A 22,675-nucleotide genomic window follows, 5' to 3' on the forward strand; every position below is an offset into this window, starting at 1 on the left:
CACCAAACTATCAAAGCAAATTGTGTTTTTGAAACCAAAACCCCGAGTGTTTGCCAATATGTATGACTTGTTTTTAAAATAAATGCTACTTCAACATCAGCAAAAATAATATGGGTTGTGCTGACATGGCGGTTTCCTTTGTTTAAGAAAGACAAATCATGCATGTACCCTCTATATAACACGTTTTTGGTTTCAAGTTTCAAATTTCAAATAAATATTTTATATAATTTTGTAATTTCCTTTTTGTTTTTTCAAACCATTTACCCGAGGGGGGGGGGTCCAGTTTTCTTGTGGTAGGAGAGTAATACATGGATCTATCGCAGACATCTAGATAGGAAGATGTGATGATATTTAGGGCTATATTTGGTATTAATGCCGTTAGGCAATGGCCGCACCTTGGAATTTGGTAAAGTTATCCATGGTTTTATGCAAATATCAAATTGATATTTAGTGCCATTTAGGCATCATTAGTCATCACAAGAAAATGTTGTCCGTGTCATTGTTTTCGTTGATCTGGATGGACTGACCGTTCAGCCTGGGAACTGTTAAGGCAACCAGTTCAGTTTTATCCTTAACTGTCTTTGTCAAAGAACTGTTGATTTGGTTAGTGATTGGTTGGGTGGTCAAACTATTAATATCTTTGATCTTTGACCTGGGCAATGGTTTTTGACTAATTTTTTATTTTAATTAATTAATTAATTTTTTTTAAAGTTGGAATGGACCATCTGTTCGAATCAGACGGTCTAACCGCTGACTTGGAAACCAGTGGCCAAAGTGGTAACCTCAGTCCCTATTGCAAGAAACATTAAAATGATGTTTTCTTCAAAAGTGGCATCACTAGAGTCCTAGGTACTCAGTGTTGTTTGAAATGGGTAGGAAACGTTCAATCAAATAAAAAGAAAAAAAAAGAAACAGGGAGAAAGCAAAATGCCTGCATCGTGCTAACTTGGCAGAAACATCTTAGCAGAAATGACATCGATACTAATCAATGAGATGAGGCGAGAAACTTGAGCAGTGACACCCATGCAACGCGCGTAGTAAAAAAGACAGAAGCATTGGGCCCCTTAATATACCTAAAGTGTCCCTGCTATTATATATTGTATCCACTCGACTTTTCTTAGCATTTCATCTCCTCAATGAATGAAAATTGTCCGGTCCACAGCGAGTGCACTGTTAAGTCAATTCTAGGAGATTGTTAGAATCTAAAGGGTCTGAGTAGTTCATGGTGAGTAATTTGGTCAATGTCGCACATAACTAATTACCCCAATACAAGGTGACCTATCGTGTTTTTATCGGATTTCGGATTGATATTTAAGGGGAAAGAGAAGAATAACTCAAAGCAACAGTGTCTGGGCAGGTGGGCACCTGTAACCGTAATAAAATCTATCTATCTATATAGCAACACATTTCATGTCATTATGCCTCTCTCTTTGCTCTAAGCCCCTTTTTTATTTTTTTTTATTTTATATAACTACTTATTAAACCAATAAAGAAATAACATAGGCAGTATCAATATTGTTTTTTTTTTCAAATACGGTTCGAGGGGGGGGGGGGTTAAGGTTTCTCCACTCCCTGAAATGGTCAAAACTCCGATACACTTTCTATAGGGGCATATCGTGGTGTTCCCAATACGATACCTATCGGCTGAGTAACAAGTTTTTGAACCTTGCTAACAACCATAAAGAAATAGGGATTTCCTATTGTTTAGCCAAGTGGTACCACTTTTTCCCACTTTCTCCTAAATTGTCTCTAATTCCTATCTATCTCTTAAATTATCTCTAATTTACTAGAGAGATTCCCTCCTAAACTATCTCTGATTCCTATTTATCCTCTCTCCCACTTTTTATCTACATCTATCTAAAAAAAGTTTTAATTAAAAAAATTTTGAATTATTTAAATATTATAGCAAAATTATATTATGACTTTAAAATATTTATTCAAAACACAAAAAATAATTATAATAGATTTAATAATATTCATATTATTAATAATTCTATATTTTTACAAAAATTCGTCATGAAATTATGTAGTAGCAATATAATTTATAATTTTATGAATTATTCAATTTAAATGTCATTCAAATAATAAAATTTAGCACTAAAAATTAAAATGTTATTTAAATATTTCAATAACTAAGCATCTTAAATAACAAAACATTAAAAATATCTAAATAATTATATAACAAAATATTTAATATTATGTAATAACATTAAAATAAATAAAGTTCAAATAATGATTTTTTTAAATAATTTACATATTATTTAAATGTTTAAATAGCGAAATATTTAACATGACTAAATTTTAAATAGTTAAAATAATGAAATTCTGTAATAAATTAAAAAAATCTTAGAAGAAAAATAATTATAATAGATTTCATATTATTCATATTAATAAAAATTTAATATTTTTCAAAATTAAGTTCTATAAATAGTTTATATTTTAAAAATTTAAATAACTAAATAATATTGTAAATAACTAATTCCACTAATATCAATTAATAATTATAGAAAACAACTTTCAAAAAAATAATATTCTTTAGTAATGATTTTACAATAATAGTGCATATTCATATATTTTTATATATACTAAAATTAATATTTAATTTATTTTCAGTAATTCATATATATTTATATATACTAAAATTAATATTTACTTTATTTTCAGTAATTATTTATTGTATTTTTTGATAAATATGTTTTCAATAATTATTTATAAATCTATTTATTTTTTTATTTAACAGTAAATTGTCAATAATTATTGGATATTAAACAACTATTGTTTAACTTTTGATATTTAATTTATCGTATTTATTGTATTTTTGTTATAAATACATTTTTAGTAATTATGTATTTTTTATAATTTATTGATTAATATTTATTAGAGGTTAAACTATTATTTGAGATTACACTATTTATTGACTAAACCAAAGCCGATCGAAAATACTAGAAAATCGACCAACTCGAGTCAAGTTCGATCGGATTAGTTATTAAAAAGTTAAAATATAAAACAATTATATACTCCTATGTATTTCTATTGTTTAATTTTTGCTTAACAAATCCCATGCATTGCACGGGTCTCCACTAGTTATATATATAAAGATTTAATTTAATCAAATGGTTGAAATTGCAACATATTTACATTTACATTACTCAAAGAATGGAGCTGCCAACCAATCATCCATAGTGATCACTAGAGGTGGCCATGAGCTGAGCCTTTCACGAACTATTCGAGCTTGTCTTAGCTCGGTCTAAACCGAGCTTTGAGCTGAATTCGAGCCTGATATATAGGCTCATTTGCTAATTGAGTCTAGCTCGAGGCCAATGAAGCTCGACTCGTGAGGCTCACGATCCTAGTATTAAATAAATAATTTTTATTATATACACACACACATAATAACAAGCTAGAACTTGTGAGCTATGAACCGAGCAAGCTCAACCTCAAGTCTCTAGCTCGAATCAAGCTTGAACCTGATACTACTCCTATGAGTTGAGCTCGAATAGCCAAGTATTCGGCTTGGTTTGAATCCACCCTCAATTATCACAGTATATAATAAGCAAAACCAACAAGTAAAACTCGTTTGTTCAGTTTTGTTTTTGACTTTCTATTTTTAGTCTTAAGACCGAATATCCCTTAGAAGTCAGAACGACTTTGTGGCATGGGTTATGGGTAGAGAATTAGAAGGAAAAACATGGCAATGGTTTCATCATCGCTTGAACCTGCCACATAAGAAAAGTTTGGGGTTGAATGGAAATACAAAGTAGTAGTCTCTAGTAGAACCCTTGGGCTTCAACCCACATTTGCTATGACAGTTTGTAGCCCTTCCTTGTGGTGAAACAACTGAATCAAAGCCTCCAACTAAGGCCGCAACTTGGGCCAGGTTGGCCCGAACACAACCCTAATCAAACCTGAAAAAGTTGGGTTGGGTTGGGTCAGGTTGATGTTTAGGTTAGGGTTAGGGTTGACCCCTTAGCTAATCCAACCCAACCCGAACCCGACTTTATAGTACATGTCATATATAAATATATGTTATATGTAATATATAACATACATTGATTTGTTTAGATGCATGATATTTGTATAGCCCCCACCACATAGTATCATGTATTTCTTTCAAGATAATCACTTCACTTAATCCTAATCAGAAAGACTAAAACCTTAATAACATTATTTTATTTTTATGAAAATTTTATTCTTCATCTCCTCTATGTTGTTTGCTGCCCAAGAAAGATCTATCATAAGTCATAACTCATAATAAACTATAGTCATTTCTAACACTTGTTTTTCTGAATTTTGTACTAAAAGAACAAAAAAATAACGTCAATAAACAAATACTAAAGAAACATAGGATTAATATATGTAGTGAAAGTTGAGTTAAGATCTAAAATTGAGAAATTCTGTGAGGTTTTAAAGAATGGGAAGAAGGTTGGGTTGGGCCCAACCCAAGCCGAAATTGACTTCGGGTTGGGTTGGGTTGGGTTAGGGTTAGGGTTGGGGTTTAGAACTTAGGGTTAGGCTAGGGTTGGCCTAAACCTGGCAAAACCTGACCCGACTTGCAGCCCTACCTCCAACATCTGTCGCGTGCAAAGAAATTCAACAACTTTGCTACTTTATCCGTGGTCCTGGTTCTTAAAACTGAACTAGACAACAAACCGGTCAGGGGTCCGGTTCCTAGGTTGAACGGTCAAATTTTTTGAACCGAACTGATGGCCTATTTTGACAAAAAAAAAAAAACGACCAAACTGTTGAATGGTTCGAACATTTGACCACCCGGGTCAGTAGTTTGCTGACCAAATCAACAATTTTTGGGGAAATAATGGTTTTGGGGTAAAACGTAACCAATCACCTAACCGGTTCCCGGTTTTTCTGGTCTGATCTGGTTTTAAAAACCATATCCCTAAACCAAAACTACAGCTCCATTTGGAATGGCTGCTTACCTACACCCAGAATGGCTTTTAAATACCTCAACCTTTCAACCTTTCCTCTTGATTGTTGCCTCGGGCAAAATTGGTCAACAAGAAAGAAAAAAAAAAGTCTTACTGCGATATATAATCAAGTTGGACTGACGTTCTTTCTAACATTAGGTGATTGACATCTCATGGTTTGTTAATACTTTAATGGTCAATGCTTATGCAAAAGTTCCACCATGCTTGTGACGCGCAGAACGCAGAAGCAGTGTCGTCCGACCCAAACTGTACAAAAGTTCCAAAAAGCTCTTTGGCCTTGCCGTATTTAGCTGAGGTAAGTTGGTGACTTGGTGTTGGTCAATCGAAAAATTGACCACAATACCTTTGTTCATTTTTTGGTATATGATCCTACGGAAAATAGAATATTTAAAAAGTATCAATTATCTGGCTAACTGATACCTTCTCACAACATGGGTAAACAACTTACCCGTGGGCGGTATGGCGTTGAGATCACATCTGCGCCCCATAAAGAGCATCCCACATGCACATCTCAGCATGAATTGAGAATCTCCCCCCTTCAAATTACCCCTTTTCTTTCAATCTGGATTTTTATGGTTTTCTGTGGTTTAAGGATAATTCAATAGTTAAAGTGGTGATACAAAGGCCTAGTTCGTTTTAATTTCGATGGGTAAGCATGCTTTCAGCGTTCTTATGTGCTAACACTTACCTGGGTAAAGAGAGAGGTGACAGGGAGACCGTGCAGAAGTCTTGAACAGACTTGTTCATGGGCTGGACTCGGACTTAGTTTTTGTCAAAATTTAAATGCACCCGGCCTAATACAGTGGAAAGTCAGGGCCGAAGCCCAGCCATGAACAGGTCTAATCATGACTCATGAGTGATGCATAAAGCCAGCTTTACCTGCTTGCATTTCTCGAAAACAGATTAGAACTCCCGAGGAGACGAGAACGTTGGTAAGCAACCCTGGTAATCCCCAGCCTAATTTTGTTTTGCACTTCATAGGTCTCATAATTCCTGTATTGCGACGTATTATACTCTCGTTTGCTAGATTTCGTGTTTATTATGACATTAACAACTAAGAAATTCCATGAAGGGGAAGGGGAATTGATTTGGGCACGTTTGGTGGCAAACCCTGAACAGCTAAACATTCTGAGTATAAGGAAAAATTATGATGATAGGAATACATAATATTGGAACTTTTACCAATCAACCCCTCCCCCCCTCCCCCAATTTAAAACCCAACTGATTGATTACCACTTTTAGATTAGGGCTGTCAATGGGTTGGGTTTACCGATGGACCTGATCCGACCGAACTGATTATAATGGTTCTGGTTTCTTCCAATTAATAATTAGATGGGTTCCAGTTCTTGCTTGTTCTGAATCAATTCAGATCCGAAATTGATTTCTCTCTCGATGGAATGATTATAATATGCATACACTAATAAGTATATATATATATATATACCTACTTGTATTTGAAATATATTATAAAAATAAAAAAAACCAAAAAACCAAAAAACTGAACCGATCACAACTAATTCAGTTTGGTAATTTTCAAAAACCGTTGGGATCTGATCTGCTAACCGACCAGTGAGCATCATGGTTCGGTTATATGAACACCCCTAACGAATGAAAATTTTTATCCGACGAGCTTCATTGTTCGGTTATATGGCATTGTACAAAGTAACGAATCAAAATTTTTATCTGATGAATCCCTTTCCCTTTGCAGCTCTAAACCTCTGGCTCTTTGTTCCGTGATTCCATGATGTTTGAGGATTCCATACTGATTAATTTGGCACATAATTCCCTCTTTCATTGTGTACTCGGGCGAATTATGTAGGTTAACAGTCGGTGGAATACCCGAGTATCTTAAACCAATTGCAACAAGAAATTGGAACCTTTCGTATGTAAGGGGAAGAAATACAAAAATGAGAACCAATGAAATGAAGATACACCTCTCAGGTTTTATATCAAAGATTAAAAAAAAAAGCCTATTTACAGAATAGTGGCTCAGAATGCCACTAAAATGAAATTACAGGACACTACACCACTTTACGATCCATTTCCCTCCTTCCTTCCCACGTTGTTTGGATGGTGAGAGAAATAACAGAATGCGACTGAAACATGCCTTCTGGAAAGCCTTTAGCTTGGCAGTAGCAAAGTAGGCAAGAATCATCAGCCCCAGCGCGGAGGCACCGTCCAACAGCAGGACGCCTACAGACAAAAAGACAAAACATAATTAAATCGCGAATTTTAGACATTCATTCAAGTTGAAACAACAGCGAAATATAATCATGTAAGGAGGAAAACAGTACTCGTTTTTGTACTATCCTCTACATGGGTATTTGTTTACATCGTGTAAAACAGGCTGCAGAATTTCAATCCTTGTTTGCAACTATAGTGAACCAAGTCCCCCAAGGTTTTTCTCAATGCATCTTATCTTCTTAACATTGTACTAATAAAAAACATGTTGCTCAGAATTTTGTTGAAAAATATGAAATAATAACAATCCCAAAAATACAATGAAATACATCAATGTAGCATTTGATAGTAAATCTATTTGTCACATTTAAAACCTCATAATTATTGAATACCGTTTTGAGTTTATAATGCTGGCATTAACAGCTCTACTAACTGTTCCCCTGTTGCCTCTCGCCTGTTCTTAATGATATCTGCAGTTGAGATGCACTTCCCAAGTTTCGGCATTCCAAAAGAGAGCTTAATGGTTCCAGCTCATTTGCTTGCTTCTCAGGGCAAGTCAGGTTTTGTTTCTTTGCAGCTGGTATTTGTGTTTTTTTAGTTCTCTCTACTAAACCAAATTCAAGGCTTTTATATAGGAGACTCAGGGATAAAGGAAAAAAAACAGTATTAATCCATTATTTATCATGGAGCAATTAAGTTCTATTTTCCTAAAAGGAGGAAATATTGAATACAGAATCTACCTGGCACCAAGGCATACTAGGAACTAGATAACAATCTGTGAAACCGCTGTACTCTTGCAGCATTACCATTTGGCGTCTTTGCTTGGTCATGACAAGAAGAGCTACCAACAGATAAACATCTCCTTTTCCTCCTGCGAAATAAGAAATCTTCTGTATCTAGTACATAGGAGACCTGCCGTATACACATTTCATTATTGCCAACCATAGAAGCAATGGTTTAAACATCAAGATCAAATCAATGCATCTTCATAATTATAAATGCCCATAGAAAGCATCTTAAAGTTTTAGAAGTATAGAAAAGAGAAGAATACCTTGGAAGAATTGCAAGCTATCTTACACTCCAGACCATTGACCACTGTAACTCCCTCCATAGCTTTACATGTAGCAGAAAGTTCATCACCACATACATTTTTCCGTTTGTTTCTGTAAATACAGACTACCATTAATAAATTGAAACTTGCTAAAAAGCAATGGACCTAAGCAATCTCGGATGTCATCTATGTACCTTCCCAAGAATACACCATGCATCTCCTTTTTATCAGGAACAACTGACAAGAAGTCATTATGCAAATAAGCTGCAAAATTGGGGTCCATTGAGACAGCAGTGACTTCAGGCTTTTCATGCCCATAGTCCATCAACTGTATAGACAAATGGGTTGGACTGGATGACTGCAAGAAACAAAACTATTTTATATACCCATATGCTAATTTATACCCTTTTCTTCTTTGAAGAACATACTAAAGTAGGGACTATTTTTCAGGTGATACAAAGGAAAATTTGCTGAAAACCTACACATTCAAACCGATATATATTCTCCTCATGAAGAAGAACACGAGCATTTTCATGATAAACCAGATCAATAAATCTCCCAGATTGCCTTGATTTTTCATATGCATATAGATGAAGAAGCTTGTTGTCCATCTCATCACTTGCAACCGTTTGAAGCTGTGAGAAATGCTACAAATAAGAATCTTGGTATAAAAGTTAACGGGAAAATAGCAAAGATTATTTACAAGTTACACACCTGTTTGACAAGTTTATATATCAACTTATCTAACGTAAAAAGCACATATGACTGAGTTCCAATGATGGCTCGGCAATCATCCTCGAACTTAGTATTATCAGCAGAACCATCAAGCAGATTGTATAATGCACTCATAAATCTGGAAATCACACCAAAAAAGGAAATAGAAAGAATTTCCAAATTAATATGCAGTTTGGATATTTTAAAGTATGAAAGAACCTAAAACTGTAAATCACAATTACCTGGCATAGAGATCGGGAGGGTTTGTGTCCTTCGAAGTTCTCCATTTTTTTTCTGCGGTTGATGAATTCAACTTTGCTGACTGTATTCTCTCATACAATGTCTGGTATAGGAAATAAAAACAAATTAAAAAAGAAATTTGATGAAATAAAATAGTAATTTATGGAAGTTCATAATATTTCAAAATAAAATATTACTTGATGAAGCCTAAAAAGCACATAGAAGGAATCATTTCCATAAAAAATACGGCAATCCTTCTTGTCTTTGTCATGTAGAACAGAAGGGACATGTTTGGCCAGAGGCTTCACTGTCAACAAAAACCGTTCTGAATATGGCAATAAGGTACCATCTCCTTCGACATCATGTGCATCAGCCATCCCCTCAGCCTCCCCTTCACTTTCAGCTTTATTGTCATGCTCATCATGGTCCACATCTTCCTCCTCTTCATGATCTTCACGGGAGCACTCCTCGCCATCACCAGACTCGCTACCTGAAACATCACCTGCTTCAGAGGCATTCTCACTGTCTTCTGTTGACCTCTGAGCACTTTCTTCACCCTCGTCATCTGCATCTGCATCATTTTCCCCTGCCTCCCCACAGCATATTTCCTCTTCTTCATGCCTGGGTTGATATTGCCTACTTGGAGCAGAATCCTTTGCCTTGGGCATTCCATCAATACCAGCATCTCTGTAGCCAACAAAATTATCTTCTTCAAAATCTCCATTAGGGGATAACTCACCCTCTTCTCTTTCAATTTTCAAGTGCCCAGCAGATTCTTCATTACAACGATGGAATTTAGAGCCATCTGTTATTACTCCATTAGCTGGTATGGGGGGCCTTGTATTGTCACCACCCTATATGACCAAGAAGAAAAGAACAATAAGAATGTTGAATATAATCAGAAAAACTGGACGACCCTAACCATCACCACCAAAACACCACAAGTTGTTAGTTGCAAACTAGTCCAATTAAATTGATGGATCTTATTGAAAAAACTACATTAGTAGGACAATATTGCAAACCAAGTCATTTTTTCCAAATCAGCAAGCTAATGCTGTTTGGATAAATATATTGTTATGGAATCTAAATGTCCATTCAGTTGGCTTGAACTGACAAGTATTCAATGCTAGAAGACTAGCCTTAGGAGCAAATTGGTAGACCATGCTTTTAGATATTAGCTTTTAAAAGCATTATGAGAAGTAAATGGGAGTTTCCTAAATATGTAATATCTTGGACTACTGAGATGAATTGGTACAGAAGTTCAACAAAATAGCATAAATCATAACCAAGAGAATTATTACTTTTTTTTTGAGAAAGATAACTGTAATACATTAATAAAGAACGGGTAGTTTGTACACGAGGGGACATGCAAATCAACAACCAAAGAAAGACCCCTCCCAAGAATCTTTATACAGGCAGAGCACTTTCACCATACAGATTTTCACTATGTACACCCACCTTAGTCACCAGCCAACTTGTTAAGCTCCCTGGATCCATCTTAGCCTAGAGTATTAGCTTCTTTCCTAACACACCATTTTATTAGTGTGAGAATATGGTTTTGAGTCTCAGAGAAGCCACTTTGTGCAAAAAAATATACCAGAGGTTAGGACCATATCCAGTCTGGGGGCCATCATTTACTAAAGGCCTTTTTACACTTTCTTTTTCAGTTTTTTCTACAATGTTGCATGTAAATGGGTGAAGAACAAAAGAAAAGAAGAGAAAGATCAACAGAGAGAGTATGTTTAACCAACTTCTCTCCTTTAGCTGTGAAAAGAAAATTATAAAGTCCCCCTAACTACAAATGCACTTACCTCTGCTGACGGGTGAACTTCGTTACTAAGCTTGGGCTCATGTACACCCTCATTTGCCGTGTGACTAGGTCTGGAAGGAGTGGTGCCAAGCCCTTCAATGGAAATGTATCTCAGTACACAGCAATGATTTTAAAAAACCACAAAAAAAAAAAAGAAATAAAATCATATATAGATAACTAATAACTAACAATGTGCAAACATCTTGGGCAAGTAATACTTATTAAAATTAACAGCAGCTTTACTTTGAACCCCGTAATACAAACCTGATGTAATTTCCACATTAGTTCTACTAAGACTCTGTTCTGCTCTAATGGCAAGTGATGCATTAGAATCAGTCAACCGTTCACTAGAGGTGCCTTGTATGTTTACTCCAGACATTTCATCTGCCATAGAGGAATTGTTCTGCACTTTTCCTTGCTGAGTATCATTCCTACGGGCAATACGATCTGTTTCATCAAAACCATCTTCTTTGGCTGCAATATCACCATTTGTCAGCCTTGCCCTGCAAGAACTTGTCTGTTCAGGGGCAGCACTATCATCTCCATTACTGCCAGGGTTCAACTGCTTTGAATTGGTGACAGTGACGTCAGCACGAGGACTTCCATCACTTTCTCCTATGCTTGCTACACTACTTCTTCCAGTATTATTCTTAGCTTTTACAACATCTTCAGTATCTTCTGCACCATGTGGTCGAGAAGGGACACCCAAGATGGGTTCCAAAAAGGTCGTCCAAATCCTCATAACTTTATCCAACTGTTCTGTGGTCGTACAAACCTCACCACATGAATATTTGATTAGGTGATATAAACCTTCATGGATATCAGGATCAGAGTACACAAATTCCAGATTTGGAATTATAGGCCTTCTGTTTCCAGCAGCAATAGCAAGAAGAACATCATCCTCTTTACGCTTCTTCTCATTGATTTCTTTAATCTCAGCTAACAAGGCTGTGCATTTAAAAGCATAGAAAATAAGAAACAAAGAAACAGATACAACAAGAAGGAAAAAAAAAAAAGAAACTGATAAGCAAATTGGAATATGTGAACAACAATATGCTGACACAGGTGCAATCGAACTACTTCACTCCTAGAAAAATTAAAAAACTAATTTATCTATGGCGACAAGTTACTAGAATATAAAACATCACGCTCAATCCTCTGTAAAACATGAGAGTGCCAATACAATTCAATCTTCAACATCACACTCCAACATACAGAATTACTTTTCTATAGATAAGGCACCTCTTACATAAATTATAATATAGAAGGACAAGTATCATAAAAGAAAAAGCAGTGCCAACTTTATCACAGTAAGACTAGGGGTCAAGATAATCAAACTTAAAATGCCACAAATCTTTTAAATACAACATATGAAGATTTGGCTTACCTTTGGTGCTCAAACTCTTTGTATCCTGTTGCTTGAAATAGAAACTTCGGTGATCGAGTGATTTATGATAGTTCTTAGCATAGATTTCAGCCCAAACTTTATTAAAATCTGCACGGCACCTTGTCCACTCCTCCTGTTTCTGCTTCAAACGAGTTAATATGACAGGCAATGCAAGGGGAGCATTCTTCCGTAATACATCCATCACATCCAACCCATGGTCACCATATAGACGTTCTATGCACCTTAGATTTAAAGCTACAAGAAAGAAGAGCAAGAAAAGGTAGGCAGGAAAAATGGAGGTAAAGTTAGCTTGAATATCATTACATAAATGAGATGCCAAGACTCCATATCCTTAATTGCAAATACAAACCTGTAAAGTAATCTTCAATACGAATTGGGGTATCTTGTCTAATTGTGTTGTCATTGATCTTGTCTAACAACTCCTCTACGTGCTTAGTGGTTGCATTTACCGACTCCAACAACATGTCCAATTCAAACCTGATATTATGAAATAAGAATAGCATCAGTGTTACGATCCCTTGGTCCCAAGTTGTAGTAATGGGATGCTAATGTGAGATATCCCACATCGGTAGTATGGGATACTGTTGTGTGGTATATATGTACTTGGGTTCCCTCCCTCTAACAGCTAGGCTTTTAGGGGCGAGTTCTCCCAAGGCACGTAACAAATGGTATCAGAGCCTACACAAAGCCCCCTGGTTGCAATCGTGCGGCACAGGTGGTGACGTCGGTATTGCAGTGTTCAGCAGAGACTAGGTGGACTAGAGCAAAGCCAGCCTGCGTGGGTGTTGGGACTGCGGAGCATGGTGGAATGTTACGATCCCACTTCATCCAACATAGTATGGGATGTTAATGTGAGATATCCCACATCGGTAGTATGGGATACTGATGTGTGATATATACGTGCTTGGGTTCCCTCCCTCTAACAGCTAGCTTTTAGGGGTGAGTTCTCCCAAGGCACGTATCAAAACCAATGCAAAAAAACAAAATCACAGCTCAAATTTTCCATTAGAGATCAAATTTCACAATTATGCCTTAACATGTGCAGCACAAAGTGTAGAACCATCAGATAACAAGTTGTTCTTGTCTAGTAACATACATAACTCATTTACCTATTTTCTTTTCCTAATCACATAAGTAGACAGTGGCAAACTGATTTAAAAAAACAAAAAAAAAGAGCAGAAAAAGGAGAGGAATACATTTCAGCTTCATGTCACATGCAGTTAAATCAGGATGATATGATGTAAAAAAAAAATTATTGCTCAAAATTTGGGGGTTATCTTTATACCTATCATCTTCACATCTAAAAAGGCTTTCTTCATACTGGTTCTTACGCATGTGTTTAAAAGAATAGTCCTCACTTCCTGAAGTCACTGATACCCAATGATCATTCAACACTTGAGCACCGAGCTCTGTTCTCTGACTTGCTAAAGGTATAGGATACTGCAGTGTGACAAGCATCAAAGCATGTCATCATAACCTAAACACTAATTCCATAAAAGAAGATCAAAATGGAAAAACAAAAACCAAGAGAATGGTACAAGAATTGCTTACATTTTTTGGTAAAAGCCTATAACTGGGAGTACATCGCTGACAATTAGAAAGATCAAGTTCTGAAATGGGTTTAGCCATGAACTTTTCCTTGTTCGAAAATGAAGGAACCTTATGGCCAGATACACTTTTGTCAAGTCTTTCCCTTTCTTTATCCCTCTCCCTTTCACGATCTCTATCTTTCTCCTTATCATCCTTCTCCCGCTCCCTATCTTTGTCCCTGTCCTCTACCTTCACCGGTCTAGGTAAATTCCCTTCATTCCATAATGATTCTGCAATGAGTAAAAGCTTTATAAGACATTATAAAGTGTACACAACTACCTAAAATATTGTGAGATATTTGCTTGGGATTGAATCCATCTTCATTATACTAATCAATGAATAATGCCTTTTTTTAATAAAAACTTTTTATATTAAAAGCATGAAAACCATATTCAAGAGGTAATGGAAAATTGGAAATGAGAAGGTATATAACATACTTTTACTCATAACACCAGCAAGAAATCCATCTGCTGAAAATATCACAATTAGAAACAACATAGATGTAAACAAAAAATAAATCCAAAGCAGACTATTATAGTGATCAAGACTTACCTCCTCTCTTCTCACAACAAGTCAAAAATTCATTAAACCCATCCATAAGGTCTGGATATTTTCCAAGCAAATCACCAATCTGCAAGGAGTGAAAATTTAAGTAAAAAATCTGAACCAAGACCAATGACAAATAGCATAATATAACAAACTGGATTTGTTACTGAAATATTGATATTACAATCTTGGTGGAACTTTGAAGCTGCAATCATAAGCAATACCTCAGGGATACAAGGGCACTGCATGATGTATTCGTGTTTATTAAGCAAGCATTCTTAGGGCTGTCCAGCCCAAGCTCAGCCAAATCTATGCACCACATATGAGCTAGCCCTGGCTACAGCTCAGCTCAATACAGGCTGACAGAACCCATCAAAACTAAGGTTTATAACTTCAGGCCTGGGCTGATCCAAACTTCAAAGGAGGGGGTGTCTTAGAACAAAGGAAAGCCATTGAATTTTTATCAGTGCTTATGTTTAAAACCCAAAAATAATTATAACTAAATATAGTTTAAAATATGTTGCATAAGTTTATTGTGTAATGATAGTGATGTGTATTTCCTTGTATATGTAATATACTAAAGGTGAGTATAAACTTTGTGTCACCGGCTGGACAGGTCCACCACAAATTGCATCCTAACCAATGATATCACTGTCTTTATGCTAGCTTTTATAAGAACTATTTGGGTCACAGTGCATTACTTACATTGCTATGACAGATGATTCTCATGCATGTTAATATTTGATCCAATGTTTTTGACCATTTATAACTTCAAAACTGGATATTTGATAGCAAAAATTGTTCATGTTTATACTGTGATATCTCCGTTGCACCCTCTCTCTCAAAAAAAAAAAAATGAAAGAAAGAAAACAAATTCTATGAACAATAAAATATGGAAAAAGTCTTGTGTTGAATATCTAAATAGAACAAGAGTCCAAAGAAGCATTGATTACCGGATTTAGTTAAAAATGCTTGGCTGTTCTTACAATAATAAGAAATAAGGGAAATGTGGCATACCAGACTTTGAAGTTCAGATCTTGTAATTATTTCAGTGCTATAAATATGAAGGCATTTCAAGAATTCCTGATAATCATCAGAATTGCGCAACTTCTCCTTGACTTTCTCACAGAAAGTAAGCTCCTGGCTGTATGCACCTGCCATGTCATTGATGCAAGAAGTTTCTTTAGATGCATAAAAGAATACAAAGTCAACTACATCAATTCTCAAAGCAGTAACATAACTCTGAGAAAACAACTTGGCTATTTAACTTGGAAAATCAACCTTGCAAATGAAAAGAAAAAAAAAGGAAATCATAATTAATAGCATTTGAAAAGATGCAACAAAAGCTTAGCTAATGATTGCAAAACAATACTTAATACCCAACTGCTTGGTAGCTTTGCCTTAACATCTATGCTATGTTGTTACCATCTTAAACATGCCAGATATTTAGCTAGAAAAAGGAAGGCACCTAACATGATTTTGGCATAAAAACCAGTATTTCCATCCTTTTATTTAGTATGTGATATAATACATCAATAATATGCTTACCGTCCCATCAATCAATTTCTTCCAGGTCTAATTACAGCATTATTTCTGATACATCCTAAATGGTTCCACATGAAAATAGAACTAAGGAACAGATTTGGACAGACAAGTTACCTATTCTCTAGTAAGTTGGAAAGACAACAAAAGACAACAGATGTTGGAAAAGGGGAAAACCTTTTTGAACACCTTTGACTTTGATATCATACCAAGACGATCTAGTTGTTCTGCAGCATATAAGGATACTGATACTGTTTTTTTTTTAAGTAAATAAAAAATAAACTTTATAAATGAAGGAAAGATACTGATACTGGTTATTAGTCAATCTTACTATTCACAAAGGTAAGTGGTTCAGCATTAAAGTTTTGCACTCACCAGCAGTGTGGATAAGTGCATATTGGGGAGTTGTGCATAAAATAGCATACATAAAACCAAAGTTTGAACTTCCAGACAGGTACATAAAACCATAAATATATGGCCAGATAATCCTGACCACTTTTGAGTGACAAGCTCAGAAGGGGGAGAGAGATTTCCAACAAAACATATCTTCTCTTGTTAATCCTAACATGCAAAATTAAGTGCTCTTCTCAACAAAAGGGCAACTGTAGTATCATGCAATGACAGAATAAAACATACAAATTATGAAAAGCATCTAGCCATGCAGTTGCAATGTATATTCAATGTGGGCAAGTAAACCCAGCATTATCTGTGAGACTGAACCTAGAATAGTTTAGTTGTATTTATGTATTTTTTGGTGGTAAAAGAAAATTTTATTAAATAAAAAAGAGCAGACTACAAATAGCAGGACAGGTGTTAAGATAACACCTGACCCAATGGTCAGCAGAACAATTCAACCTTACAACTCAAAATACAACAGAAAGAAGCCCCCCCCCCCAAGCCACAACTTAATCTTCAGCTTCGAATGCTTTGTCTTGTCTGTCCCCATCCTCATACCATGCCTCTCCACCTTCACCGATAACAGCCCCTCTTGAGACTCTTTTCTATCTTACTTCTTTCAAAACCTTCGAAAGCCCTTCTAGCAAAATCCTCTCCGCCTAAAATAATAGGCCTAAACTCTTTACAACCCAAATCAGGCATGTGGTCAAGCACAAACTTTCTAACCCAACCCTACCTTGAACTAAAAATTGACATACTCGGGTTGGATCCAAGCTTTGAGCTTGGATTGGTCAATTGGGCTCAATGCACTAAAAAGTTGCATGAGTATGTTGGTAGATTTAATTTTACAAACCATTTTTAGTATTATTTTCCCAGTTTAATAATTAGAAGTAAATGAAACTTTCTGGTATGCTGTTTCTTTTGAAAATCTTTTCATGGCTCCATGGCTGCCTGGCTGGTCATCTCATGAATCTCCTGATGCATGTCTCTAGGTAAATACTACCAATAACTCAAGAAATCCAATTAGCCTGTATTAACCTTTCCTGGGTTCTTGAAACATAAAAGAACAGTTAATCTAAAAACTTGCATCATTTGTATCCTGAAAAAAGTCCATCTCACAATTTCCAAAGATTTCATGACAGTGAAAATATCCTTAAGTCATACTAAATTCTAGGCTTACGAGTAAAGTTAATCCTGGTCTAAACAAATGACTCAAATATGTAACTTAAAGGAATGCTTACTTGGTCTAGCCTAACAAATCAAAACACATCCAGAGGTCTTATATAGAAATGTATTTGTGTGTTAATGAATACTATAATTAAGCACTCACTTTTCAAGGCGTTTTTATCATCAAAAGAAGATGAAATGGGGTGCATTCCAAAGTTTTCAGCACCTTCCCCACCTTGGTGCATCTGCTCAGCAATGGAATCTTCACCCCTCCGAGAAGATTTCCGTTTGTGGGGAAGACGTGTCATGTTGTTGAAGTCACGACTGCTATCGTGCTCGATATCCTTGTCATCCCGATCACGGTCTCTTCTGTCCCTCTCTTCCTTCCTTTCTTTTTCCTTTTCAATGCGTTTTCTCTGCTCCTTATCACCTTTCAGGAGTGCTCTATCATGCTCTATGTCAGGGCGGTCAACACTGAGATCACGATCAGCATGGGCCCTTTCCTTCTGACAATGGGGCAGGGTAAACAGGATGTTAGGTTGGCAGTTGGCACATGATTGTAAGAAACCCCATTCAAAAAGGAAAGAAAAAAGAAAAAGAAAAGTTAAAAAAAAAAAAGACGAAAGGAGGGATGCCTTATCAACATGAATTTGCCGGAACGCCGGCATGGCAGTGCTCCGTTCATCACGACGGAGAAAAGAATTTCTGCCTGATGGAGCATGCTGTGTCGGAAGTGTTGCTGAGGAATCAGGTAGAAAATGGGTGAATTCACTGAGCAAGTCAGGATGTTCATGGAAAAGAGTAGCCACCTGAAAGGAAAAGGAACCCAGAATTTGAGAACAATGTAAGTGTTTCCATGAAGGAAGTCTCCCTGAAAACAGAAGACAGGAAAAACAGACAAACTCATTAACATTACCAAAGGGAAAGACAATGAAATATACTGCAACTATACCTCCTGATAGACCTCTGTGATGGACTTATTCTCCTTCCGATACATGTTCAGAATGTCTAAGAATGATTTATACACATGATCATCATTTTGGAATCGTGTCTGCAGGTACAGAATCGATTAAATGTACACCCTAGCAAGCAAAAATGAAAACTAAAAAATCATCAATTTGAGAAGTCTCACCTTTATTTTGTTTACAAAATTTATAGCTTCTTCAAACTCAACAGGCTTCTTTGGTGGAACTTCATCCTCAAGTGGGAGGGTGATCTCATACCCCTTCGGCAAGAAGGTATTGAAGCCCAGTATTAGGTCTCTGTGTCCTTTGAATAATTCTTTCACCCTTGATATGACTCCGGTAGTGTCAATTCTGCAAGCAACACAAAAACATGAGAGGGGAAAAGGTCAGTAAGGTGCTCCTATTATATCTGGACAAATTGCTAGGAAAACTTAGAATATGAAAGAAATGATGACCAAACCTCTGGGCCTTGAAATCTTTCATGACCTCCAGAAACTCGTCATATTTCTCCCTTTTATCCTGAAAAATGTCCTTGACTGCCTTAAGATACGCTAGGGCATCATTGGTTGTTAGTTTCTGCGCACCTTCTCCTCCTCCTCCTCCTCCTCCTCCTCCCACTCCGCCTCTAGGGACTTGGGGTTGCCCAGAGCTTTATTGACAAAAAAAAAAGAAAAAGAATTCCAATTTCAGTAAAATTTCCAACAGATTACAAACTCTCTTTAAGAATAACTTATCCAATAGAAAAAGGAAGTAAAGGAAGAGATCAGGTCATATTTTCATAGAAAACTTGATTTTCTTTTTCTTTTTTTATTTTGGGTTTAACTCTGATAAGAAGAAAAGCTCACATCGGAGTTGAACCTCTGAAACAAGTTAACAGGAGAAGCTGATCTGCAAGTGTTTAAAGAATTCCCTACAGTTTCCTCTCGAAATTAAATAACAAAAACAAAATAGAGAAGAAGTAATCTAAAAGAGCAAAGCTTTACAGGTTCAAACAATTTTAAATGGAAACATGATTAACAGAAACATGAAATATTAACAGCAAAGCAACCAGCGCATAATGAAAAAGTTCAATCTCATTATTAAAAATTCGAAACTTAAAAATATAGAACAGCAGCAAGCCATAACCACAGTTAAAGAGAATGGAAGCTAAACGGAAGTGCTTAAATACAGAAATCAAGAAATTGAAGATAAGATAAGAGACTTACGCTTCCCCTCGAGAAGAAACGAGGGGTCGTTTAACTTGAGAACCTATGTAAACGTCTTCTCTAGACCTCTTCATCTCTGGAAAAAAATCCTGTTTAGCAAATCATGCTTCGTATTAAAAACGGAACCCGGATTAAATCAAAATCCGAGAAACCGCACGTCCTTCGTTGAGAGAATCCTCAAAACAATCGCTTCGAACTTCACCGTGAAACTTGACCGACTGAGCAGATCTAACCCGAGAGAATTCAATTAGAACCTCCGCTATAGATCACCTGAAAAAAAAAATAAATAAATAAACAGATTACTTCATGAGAACGGAGAAAACCCCAGCAATATAGAATATAAAGAGAAGCAAACATACGGACAAGAACGGGGATCGTCTTTAGTTTGAAGAAACAAATCTCTTGGGAATGAAGCTCTGAAGACCCAAATGAACAAAGGAGAAAAGAAGGCGAAAACTCTTTGAAGGAACCTTGCGAGGGAATCAGATAATTAAAAAGGCTTAAGAACAGGCTTGGTATTGCATTACAGAAACGAATAAGCAAAAAATAATATGAGAACGAGAGCGAAGAAGAATAGAGAAACCAAGAAAACAAAACAGTATACATGCGATATTGTATATAAGAAAAGAGGGGAACAGGAGACGGGAGACGGGAGACGGGAGTCGGGGAAGAAACACTTTTGTTTCTCTCAATGGGGGTGTGGAAGGGAAGGGGGCAATTTCACGTCCGATTACCGGTCACCCTCTCGTTCTCTGTGGGAGCTGTTCACCGGCTATTAGCAGTGCAGTTCCAACCGGTTTAAATTTTAACCCGAAAATACTTGAAGAGAAGAGGTGGTTCTGGTTCATACTTCATACATACCTATTACCTCCCGTATCAGCTTTTAGGGTTAGGGCATTTTTGATTAATTGATTGATTTCCTGTGTAAAGGTATTTTTAAGCAACCAAATTCCCATCTTGATTCTGATTTCTAATCTAGTCACACGAGTCCAAGTACGAGTCGGATATCATAGACCAATCACCGTAATTTTTGAATCGTTTGATCAGAATAATATGGGGATTTGATGGATGATGAATGAGATGCGGTACCCTACCCCGCCAGGTCACGTGTACCAATGGATTGTGGACATTCTTTGCTTATTAAGTGCTTTTTATTAAATTTCCCTTACCTAAGGAAGTACTTTCTTTGAAATTGGAATCCGTTTAGGACCGATGTATTAGTGTGCAGGCAGTAGGATAGGAGGAGACGTTTGACTAGTTTATGTGTTCTCAAAGAAATAACAACGTGTCCCATGGACCATGCTGAAGCTGACACGGTAACCCTTGGATCTTCAAGATCGTCGGTCGGCTGGTTACACCAATGGTGGGCCCATCGGGGCTCATGATGGTTCCGGCCTTCCGGGGTCACTTTGCAATCTAACCCATTGAGCGCTGGCACTACCAGAATCAAGATGATGATCAGGACCCAATATATCTCAGGCTGCTATTTATGGCGATCTCTACACGGCAAAAAATATCAACCAAGTCCAATAAACTTAGGCCATTGAATTTTTAATTTTACATCAAATATTTTCTTTACAATAAAAAAAAACATATACACGGAAAATGTTTATCAGATTATTCTTTTTATTATTATTATTATTATTATTACTATTTTTGCCGTATTTCTAAGAAGATTCTTTGAATGCGAAGAAAATAGTCTCTCCAATTTCTAAACCCTAGGGCACATTATGTTTGGGAGTTGGGCCCGGGTCTTTCTTGCCTTTGACGCCGTTCCTGTCTGATTTGGAGGTTTGAATCACTTTGAAGTGATTGGTTTTTTGAACCGAATAGGGTCAATTTGGTTTAAACCGTTCAACCAGCCGATCAAGTCCAGCCTCCAGGCTCCAGCAAATCCTTTGAACATGATGCTATTGCTGATGCATGTGGCGAATAGATGGGCCGTAAACTACTATACCCACAGTTTAGCTTGAGCCCAGGCCCAAGAAGTTGCACATAAATGAAACGAAATCAACAAGATGGGCCTTGTTCCAATGTCTGGTGGTAGTCACTAGTCAGGAGTGAGGACCCGTTCTATGGGTTATTGGGATGTAATAATCAAGCAAAGTATTTGAATCAAAAATAAAACTCCACCCATCCACTCCTACTTCCCCTCCTTCAGGTTTTAACTTTTAAGCAGGGCGAAAATAGATTTTCCCTCCCCTGTACACAACTCTTTAACAGCTCCTATTTCGTGTCATAGATGGTTACCAAAAGCAAAACCACATTTCAGCATTCAGGCTCAGCTTTTGGATTATCTAAAGAAGAGATATGTCGTGTTAATTATGTAGCAAATAATATCTCTAAGTTGTAATCTATCGTGTCATAGATCGAAACCATTCTCGAGCTGAATCATACATCCCTTCAGCAAGAGCTGTCAGTGGGGTGGGTCTGGTTCGGGGCGACAGGCTGTACTAATTTTGAACCGTCCCATTTATTAATTGGGACAATTGAATCTGAACTTATTAGACTCAATTATACTTGATAATAATAACAATTAAAACTTTGTTTTTCACAATATATAACTTCAAGCTCAGTTTGGGGTGTAGTGCAAATCCTAGGTTTTTGGTAACCCTTCTTTTGAGTTAAAACAGTTGTAAAGTACCGTGCATAGTAAGGGGAAACAACGACTCAATGCAATTGGTGTTGATAAAACAAGTATTTTAACAAAAAAATATCTCATATAGAGTTTATGAAATTTATCACATAAAATATAACAAAAGTTGCAAGATTATCAACTAATATTTGATTTAGGTCAAATCAATTCGGAACAGCAAGAACAAGTCCAGACCAAATTATTATTATTTAGGACAAAATTACAAAACTAGAACCATATAACTGGTTCAGTCAGTTTAGTTCTATCAGCTAGATTGGCTAT

At 36.3% G+C, this 22,675-nt stretch overlaps 1 protein-coding gene across 11 annotated transcripts; it reads right to left on the bottom strand.

Annotated features, from left to right (window-relative positions):
* Nucleotides 1–6,800: 6,800 nt before the first annotated feature.
* SNL4 (SIN3-like 4) lies at nucleotides 6,801–20,631 on the bottom strand. 11 transcript variants are annotated; one of them, XM_088985473.1, is made up of 24 exons: nucleotides 20,118–20,631; nucleotides 19,759–20,028; nucleotides 19,014–19,202; nucleotides 18,721–18,904; nucleotides 18,541–18,639; nucleotides 18,224–18,397; nucleotides 17,824–18,094; nucleotides 15,501–15,637; nucleotides 14,490–14,568; nucleotides 14,375–14,404; nucleotides 13,899–14,167; nucleotides 13,633–13,787; nucleotides 12,697–12,824; nucleotides 12,327–12,581; nucleotides 11,204–11,887; nucleotides 10,941–11,032; nucleotides 9,327–9,983; nucleotides 9,132–9,232; nucleotides 8,890–9,028; nucleotides 8,658–8,810; nucleotides 8,370–8,533; nucleotides 8,176–8,287; nucleotides 7,865–8,036; nucleotides 6,801–7,136 (listed from the first exon to the last, which is right to left on the bottom strand). In XM_088985473.1, exons 2-23 carry the CDS (start codon nucleotides 19,830–19,832, stop codon nucleotides 7,881–7,883), a joined length of 4,302 nt encoding a protein of 1,433 aa, XP_088841599.1. In that variant the 5' UTR covers nucleotides 19,833–20,028; nucleotides 20,118–20,631; the 3' UTR covers nucleotides 6,801–7,136; nucleotides 7,865–7,880. The 11 variants fall into 11 exon arrangements, with proteins under 11 accessions (XP_088841599.1, XP_088841598.1, XP_088841592.1 ...); XM_088985472.1 differs by having other exon boundaries at nucleotides 14,375–14,407; XM_088985466.1 differs by having other exon boundaries at nucleotides 17,752–18,094.
* Between the last annotated feature and the right edge of the window lie 2,044 nt (nucleotides 20,632–22,675).

Source organism: Nelumbo lutea, chromosome 4 (genome assembly GCF_056320005.1).
Source record: "Nelumbo lutea isolate HS-2025 chromosome 4, American lotus-T2T, whole genome shotgun sequence".
In the NCBI taxonomy this organism is placed as follows: domain Eukaryota; kingdom Viridiplantae; phylum Streptophyta; class Magnoliopsida; order Proteales; family Nelumbonaceae; genus Nelumbo; species Nelumbo lutea.

Bases quoted from the DNA above. Each gene is read 5' to 3' on its own strand.
- SNL4 (XM_088985464.1), bottom strand. From the start codon at position 19,832: ATGAAGAGGTCTAGAGAAGACGTTTACATAGGTTCTCAAGTTAAACGA. The intron at 14,569-15,500 runs GTATGCCACATT...CACTCCTTGCAG, and splicing joins GATCTGAACTTCAAAGTCTG to ATTGGTGATTTGCTTGGAAA. The intron at 8,811-8,889 runs GTGTGTAACTTG...CATTTCTCACAG, and splicing joins TATATAAACTTGTCAAACAG to CTTCAAACGGTTGCAAGTGA.